The sequence below is a fragment of the Arachis ipaensis genome, chromosome B06 (assembly GCF_000816755.2).
Source record: "Arachis ipaensis cultivar K30076 chromosome B06, Araip1.1, whole genome shotgun sequence".
NCBI lineage: Eukaryota > Viridiplantae > Streptophyta > Magnoliopsida > Fabales > Fabaceae > Arachis > Arachis ipaensis.
This window is the reverse complement of record NC_029790.2, coordinates 115660906-115668262: the sequence shown is the minus strand read 5'-3', so window position 1 is coordinate 115668262 and position 7357 is coordinate 115660906. Positions and strand designations below refer to the sequence as shown.

Below are 7357 nucleotides of genomic sequence, written 5' to 3'. Positions count from 1 at the left end.
TAAAAGGAGCTAGCATTCAAAAATCCTATACAAGTACACAACAGGACCCTCACATCCGAAAGTTAGCAATACTAAGATCAAATAAAAAGAGCTAGCATTCAAAAATCCTATATCTGTAACATTCAAGTTGTCATTATCACCAGCTACTGGCAGTTAACATGAGAAAAATTTTTAAAGCAATAACTACCATTTATGATATAAAAGGGAGTAATCACTTCTATATATGTTAATTGATTGTTAAGTCAAGAGTATTATTATTATGATTATTAATTATTAGTTATGTTTATTTGCAACGTTTGGTCTTGTCTGCTATATAAGCTGCATAACAAGACACATGAAATTCCGTCATATATTAATGCAAGCTGGTGAGAAAAAAGGAATAGTACATTAAGCACAATACGAAGGAAAGCAAAGAAAAAATAACAGAACAAATGAAATTTGTCTTGGTAATACGATGACTTACATCTTTAGGATCAAACATATTAAGGTGCAAACTTTGGCATCTATAAAATTGAACCCAGATCAATCATCAAATCAAGCTTGTGAATCCAAATCAATAAACAAAGCTCAAGTGAATACAAAAAGATTGCCCATTCCAAAACATACAAGTGAGTGCATTGTGATCTATATTTTATTGCACTCTGAATGCACTTGCATCATCATCATCATCATCATCATCATCATCATCATCATCATCATCATCATCATGCTTATTATTATTATTATTATTATTATTATTATTATTATTATTATTGAAAAAGAGCACTATATATTTACTAAAAAAACGTTAATCACTTATAATTTTTATCATTTTTGGTTTTCCTTTTAACTAACAAAAATAAATAAACAAATAAATATTTCTGAGTAATTTTACAAAATAAAAATTGCTAAAAAAGTGTGCTTGACAAACCATTAATTTTCATAATTCAATAGAAAATTAAAACCCAAGTAATATCATAAATATCATAATCAAATTGTGTCATAGAAAACATTGCAATTTATGTCCATAATATTAATAGGATTTGGTTCCTCTTTGTTTGAATTCCCGTTGCACTCTGCGTCGTAATTAGGAATTTAAGAATTCACCGAAGCCTGAAGCATAAGAATGATCTATATGCATCGCTTTTTATATGTGCCGTACAATCAAAAGTTTCTTTTTCAAATAACAAACCACCACCACCATGCAAAGTGTGTGACACCTCTTTGAACCGTGAAGACAACCACCACCTTCACTACAACACTAGTATATAAACATAGCAAAGCTTCAACATATTTCATTCACAAACATCTCAAGGAGTATTCAGTGGAGGAACTAAACAGAAAAACTCAAATAGCAAGATGGGTCTGAAGGGGAAGCAAGCAATCCAAATTCTTGCAGTGCTTGTGCTAATTTCATTGGGAATGGCTGATAATGCCATCAACAAAATCAAAACTGGGCAGTGCCTTGGTTTATGTGGAGACGACATTGTTTCCTGCATGATTGATTGCTACATTAAGGACATGCAGCACTTCTTGAATTGTGCAATGAAATGTGAAAACAAGAATAACCTGTGCATGGGATCATGCACCAATATCGAGATTCCTTCGCCTACTCATGGGGTGACACCGCCATCTCACAAGGTACCACCATCTCACCGGGTACCACCACATCATCGGGTGCCACCATCGGCACCGCCATCTCACAAGGTACCACAATATCTCAACGTACCACCATCTCAAATGGGACCACCATCAACCTGATACGCATCTTAAATATGATGCAATCTCACCCTAACGTATATGGGGAAAAATAATTCCAGCATGTTATTATTAAGAAAATAATTACAGGTCAATTTGAATTATAATTGACGTTGTTGTTGAACTCAACGCCAATGTTACTTGTTCTTCTCCAAGGAAATGATGTTATACTACTACTTGATTTGAATAAATAAATATTTTATATAGCAAATTTTGCACAAATTCACTTAGAAAACATCCTGAATTGTGTCATTTATACTGAGTTCCTCAAATGTTATATAAATAACATATGCTATACTAAATGGTAAATGCTTATAATGTTTATATAAATAACATGCTTGTTCTCCTTAAATAATGCTTATATAATGTGTTATTTGCCTTGTAATTATACTTTTAGTTTTTAATTTAAATCCCAATGATAATTGTGAACAATGCGCCAAAAGGAAAATAGTAGAATAACCAAAAGATGACACAAAGATATAACAATCCAACTGAGACAAAATAACTACGAAGACCAAAAAGTTATGCAGATAAGTCTTCAATCCAGAATTACATCTTGCTACATATAAGCATGAATGCAATACTTGAATTAACTTAAGAAAACCTCTAAAAAATGTACAACTGATATCTAGTAGCGAAGTTGAAAAGTAACATCAACATGGTGCTCCTGACATTCTCAACTTTCATATGCATACCTCAGCAGTCACAATGATAAGAACACCTATAGTACATCCTGATATGTCAAAAAATCCGAATACAGTGCTTGAGATATGTACTTAACATTAAGTTCAATCTTGCTCTGATTTCTTGGATACTCGACTTTTCTTTTCCTCGATACCAGATTGGAAAAATCTCTGCCGAAGAACCTGCAGAACATCTTCTACTTTGACATCTTTCACTGCCAACAGTACCATCGCATGATAGAGTACATCAGCCATCTCTGAAGCAGTACGTGACTTGTCCTCGTTATTCTCTAGTGTTTGACACAACTCATTTGCCTCTTCTCTGCGGATACAAAGATACAAGTCACAAAGGTGCATGTATTTTCTCCAAGCCAATGGAACTATAATTAAACGTATAGGTAATGTTTCTTTTAATAGAAAACTTTCATGTGGAGGCAATTCTATCAGCTATATAACACTTTGCAATGGAAATCACAGGAAATGCATATTTTTCGCTTTCTTCAGGATGAACAAACTTAAATTCAAACTCAAGATAACAACATGATGAGATATATCTAACCTGATTTTTGAGCACAACAACTTATCATTGAGCAATAATCGCTTAGTCCATGAGGGCTTTCCATTCTCTTCTTCTGCTAACTCTGCTTTGCGTTGGGAGATTGTCGACTCTAATGAATACAAAGAGGTTAATGCCAACCTATTTCCTTCAATCTGTAACATAACCAAAATAAATTTGAATATCACTTGAAATTTCCCTCCAGAAATACAATATCTGAACACAACATGCCCTAGGTTGTAATCGCCTAAAGCTAACCTCTTGCTGTTTTAGTGAGTCAAAGACTGATGTATAATAGCATGTTTCTGCCCCTGTGTGGCAGGTAGGTCCATCAGGTTTCCCGAGGTATATTATCTAAGAAGCATTTTCCATAGAGAAAAAAAGATAATAATAATAATTAACATGCCTGTGAATCAAATAGTAATAATAATTCAAGGGTAAAAGGAAAAAAACATACAGAATCACGATCACAGTCAAGAAAAACATCGTGAATATTTATAAAATTATTAGAAGTCTCTCCTTTGGTCCACAATGTTGACCGTGACCGACTGAAGAACGTAGCCTTCCGGGAAGATAGGGTTGTAAACACTGCTTCTCTATTTGCAAAACCTTGCATTAATATGGCTCCAGTGTCAACATTCTGAGCTATTGCCACAGCCAAACCTTTATCATCCCATTTTACACTGTCCAGCAGAGAGTCTACCTGACAAAACTTTAACACTTTAATGTGAAATAAGATGGGGAAAAAAAGACACCAAGAAATTACACGTGCAATGGAATGAATAAAATTCCTTAGCATTAACCCAAATATACAATCACCATTTAACTGTGAAAGAATAGAGACCCTAGAGACTTGTTCCTGTGTAATTAAATTTTCCCCCCAACGTAGACCGACAAATCTAAAAAGAAACTAACTTACAAGAGGTGATCTTCACAATTTAATGTAAAGTATAATAGACAATTACACTAGTTTAGCAGTATTGGAGATTTAAAGAAAACAATGATAATAGCTTGCCAAAAATAATCATGCAATTAAGATAATAAAGAACTTCTAGTGTTTTCTGATTTGGATCATTTACGGCCCAATTATAAAGCACTAAAATTCACCATTTGATTCTCAAGCATCTAGCTACCTCCAGTAGGGATTTAACCAAAACTACTATAATAGATGTTTATGTAACAAATCTCAAAAGCAGAGCCAAGGCTTACACCACATACTTCGCCACAATGTAATTGGTGAAAAAAAAGCAGGAGCAATGTCAAATCACAAGACCATTGGATAATGAAATAATAGGAAATCCTAAACACTGAACAAATGTAATATATCATCAACAAAGTGGCGTAGTAATATGTTTTAGAATCTAAAATTAGTTTGCAAAATGACCATGACCATTATCGTTGGGTTACATATACTACCAGGTGGTCTTAAACTCATATATTGAAAATAGAAAACATAAATGCATCATATACATAAACCCATGCTGTTTATTTCAAAGACAACATATGAATTCCACCTTGAGAACCATCTAAAATCTAGCTGAATAGTGAGTGCACTTTTAATTTGGCAAATAAATAAAATTGGTCTCTTATGTTTATCAATAGCTTCAATTCCCGCTATAACATTGCATCATAAAACTTGAATACACACATCATGGAATCCTATAAAAATTTCAAGGTGTACCTTGGGGTCAATGACAATATTTTTGTCTGGTCTCTCCAACGAAGCAAAAGGTAAGATGTGTGTCCTTCTCCCTTTATTGTCACTGGTAAATGATAGCTTGCCATTGAGGAAACTAGTGGAAAATTGAAGCATGTGAGCATAGGAAATGGTCATTTTCAAACCTACAAGTGCCATGCAAGTTTCTCAGTGTAAATACAAACGAAGAGCCTTTGCAAATTGTAAAGAAGCATAGCATTGTTTTCAAGAAAAATGCCAGAGGAGTATTTAATTGCAAGGCCCATGGGGATCAGAACCTGCCCAGGCCCCACTTATAAATTGCAACCCCCCCCCCCCTTCTTTTTCTTTTTCCCATACCCAAACCATATGTTGGGTCCATAGATTGGTTTGTGTTTCCTAGAAATAAAATTCCTGGGAATACTACACCCACAAATCAAATTCCAGGTAGGTACATTATTCCTGGAATTCCCGGGAATCAACATTAATATGGGCGTGTGGTTAGAAAAATGTTTTGACATTCCTAGAAATTTTGCACTAATAACCTTACATGATGGCCTTATCAATCTCATTACCCAACATCAACAGAGCGATGCCATTCAATAATGGCTTGCCAAGAAATGAATCAAATCACGAAATTCACTAGTTCTTGATATGCTAATGTTATCAGAACCAGTAGCCATGGTTGTCAAATTCGTGAGTCAAAGGATACTCGTAGAGCCCTTGTAGACTTGACTCGCCGAGTTAACTCGTAAGTTTACCATTTGCTACAGTGTACATACTTAAATAATCAGATTCAAATCCACAAGGCGTATACAAGTTCAAACATAAGCAGGTTTCTAATTTGTAACTTAACAAGTTAACCAACAATAAACTTACAACTCAAATCCTCCATGGTTATCAAATATATCTATAGATTATATCAAGTAGTTTTAAGTTTCAACAATTCAACCAAACAAACAACATCAGCATTGAAAATTCTATATTAATAATAAATTTATCCTAATTCCGAAATTCTTAATTATCTGTTATAATACATTATAGGGTTGTAGTGACTAGTGAGAGAGGGAGACACAAAACAGAGTGTCACGATGCAAAGGAGTAGAGCGGTGGCAGACACGGGTAGGCAAGGCACATGGCAGTGGCAGGCAGCCGCAGAGGGCAAAGCAGAATGACGGATCAGAGCAGCGGCAAACAGTGGCAAGGAGTGGCGGACGGCAAGCAGTGAAGGAATGCAAAGGGAAGGGGGTTGCTGAGGAAGAGAGGTTGTGTCTTGGTCTTGATGTGTATTAGCCCAAAATTGTGTAACCTAAAGGAAAAATATTTCCTTTCAATTATTTGTGTGATACTATACACTTATTAGCATAGTTGTCAAATTATAGGATCACTGGATCAATAGTTCAACCGGTAGGTCACAAACCCGGTTCTACTTAAATAAAAATATAAAATAATCAATTAACAATTATTAAACCTGCATTGATAGAAAATACATATCTTCACTAATACAGTAACAACAATCAATTATCAATTTCTAAAAATAACTAATAGGAAAATTTCAATTAGCATTAATCCTACATTAAATTATTAAAACAATAAAATAAGAGTAACGATCAAATATTAAACTTACATTAAAACAGCAATAATCAAGTATTAAAACAACAACAATCAAGTATCAAGTATTCTATACAAATTCCAATTAGTATCAAATTTCTATTTTAAACTTACATGAAAACAGCAACAATTTATATACAAATTCCAATTGCTTTCAAATTTGTGATCAACTGTCATTTTATAAAATTCCAATTAATATCAATTTATCTATTCTACAGACTACACTACATTGAAAAAAATAAAAAAATAAAAGCTCACCTCTGCAGAAGTTCAGAAGCAGAACCAAAGCCTCAATGTTCCAATAAAATGTCACAGTATTCCTATTCACAGAACCAAAGCCAGAGGAAGCACGAGGCAAAAAGGGTCAGAATCAGCAAAAAATAACCATTGCAGCTACATTAAAACACGATCAGCAGCAACAATCAACTAAATGGCCAAATCATTAAAAATTAATGATTGAATAACTATAAAAAATAAGAAAGACATACCTTGGCCGCACGCAGAGAAGAGGGCGACAGAGAACTGAGCCACGGCAAAGCACAGCGGAAGACGCGAGGGGCGCGGTGATGCAGAGGAAGACGCGAGCGGCGGTGACGCGGAGGAAGACGCGTGCGGCGCGGTGACGCAGAGGAAGACGCGTGCGGCGCGGTGACGCAGAGGAAGACGCGAGCGGCGCAGCGACGAGAGGGGGGCCGGCGAGAGGCGGCGACAGAGAAGATCGAGGCTTTGAGCTCTGTCTCTGTGTGCTTTAGTGCTGTGAGTGTGAGCAGTAGGTTGCAGGGGGCTTCTTTGAAGATTAGGGTTTTTTTTTTATTTTTTTTCAGAAAAGAGTAATTTTGAACCGATTCTCTTTCAAGAATATGCCGGTTCAAAGTTTTCAATAAACCGGCCAGATCAAACCGTTTTACACCGGTTCTTATCTTTCTCCGGTCCTATGCTCATCTCCGTTCCTTAATTTGACCACCCCCGACTTTGGTTCCGTTTTTATATCTACATGTGTTAAGTATAAATATTCTCTCCAAAGAAAAAAAACATAATTTAAAATATAATTATAAATATTGTCTCCAAAGTAACATAAACATAATCCAAACCACT

At 35.1% G+C, this 7357-nt stretch overlaps 2 protein-coding genes across 5 annotated transcripts; one reads left to right on the top strand and one right to left on the bottom strand.

Moving 5' to 3' along the window:
- Positions 1262-1948, top strand: LOC110263499. Its single transcript, XM_021104843.1, has 2 exons — positions 1262-1690; positions 1727-1948. Exons 1-2 carry the CDS (start codon positions 1339-1341, stop codon positions 1738-1740), a joined length of 366 nt encoding a protein of 121 aa, XP_020960502.1. The 5' UTR covers positions 1262-1338; the 3' UTR covers positions 1741-1948.
- LOC107604890 (histidine biosynthesis bifunctional protein hisIE, chloroplastic) lies at positions 2218-7058 on the bottom strand. Of its 4 annotated transcripts, XM_016306602.2 has the most exons (8): positions 6751-7058; positions 6521-6582; positions 5689-5960; positions 4658-4818; positions 3434-3688; positions 3235-3330; positions 2980-3131; positions 2218-2742 (listed from the first exon to the last, which is right to left on the bottom strand). In XM_016306602.2, the coding sequence occupies exons 4-8, from the start codon at positions 4808-4810 to the stop codon at positions 2526-2528; spliced, it is 873 nt and encodes a 290-aa protein (XP_016162088.1). In that variant the 5' UTR covers positions 4811-4818; positions 5689-5960; positions 6521-6582; positions 6751-7058; the 3' UTR covers positions 2218-2525. The 4 variants fall into 4 exon arrangements, with proteins under 4 accessions (XP_016162088.1, XP_016162086.1, XP_016162089.1 ...); XM_016306600.2 differs by lacking the exon at positions 5689-5960; XM_016306603.2 differs by lacking the exon at positions 5689-5960 and having other exon boundaries at positions 3434-3679.

What these genes read in the sequence shown, in the direction of transcription:
- LOC107604890 (XM_016306602.2), bottom strand. Translation starts at nt 4,810, where the DNA reads ATGACCATTTCCTATGCTCACATGCTTCAATTTTCCACTAGTTTCCTC. An exon ending in ATATTGTCATTGACCCCAAG is followed by an intron (nt 3,689 to 4,657) that starts GTACACCTTGAA and finishes AAAGTGTTAAAG; the next exon opens with TTTTGTCAGGTAGACTCTCT. An exon ending in TTGTTGTGCTCAAAAATCAG is followed by an intron (nt 2,743 to 2,979) that starts GTTAGATATATC and finishes TTGTATCCGCAG; the next exon opens with AGAAGAGGCAAATGAGTTGT.
- LOC110263499 (XM_021104843.1), top strand. Translation starts at nt 1,339, where the DNA reads ATGGGTCTGAAGGGGAAGCAAGCAATCCAAATTCTTGCAGTGCTTGTG.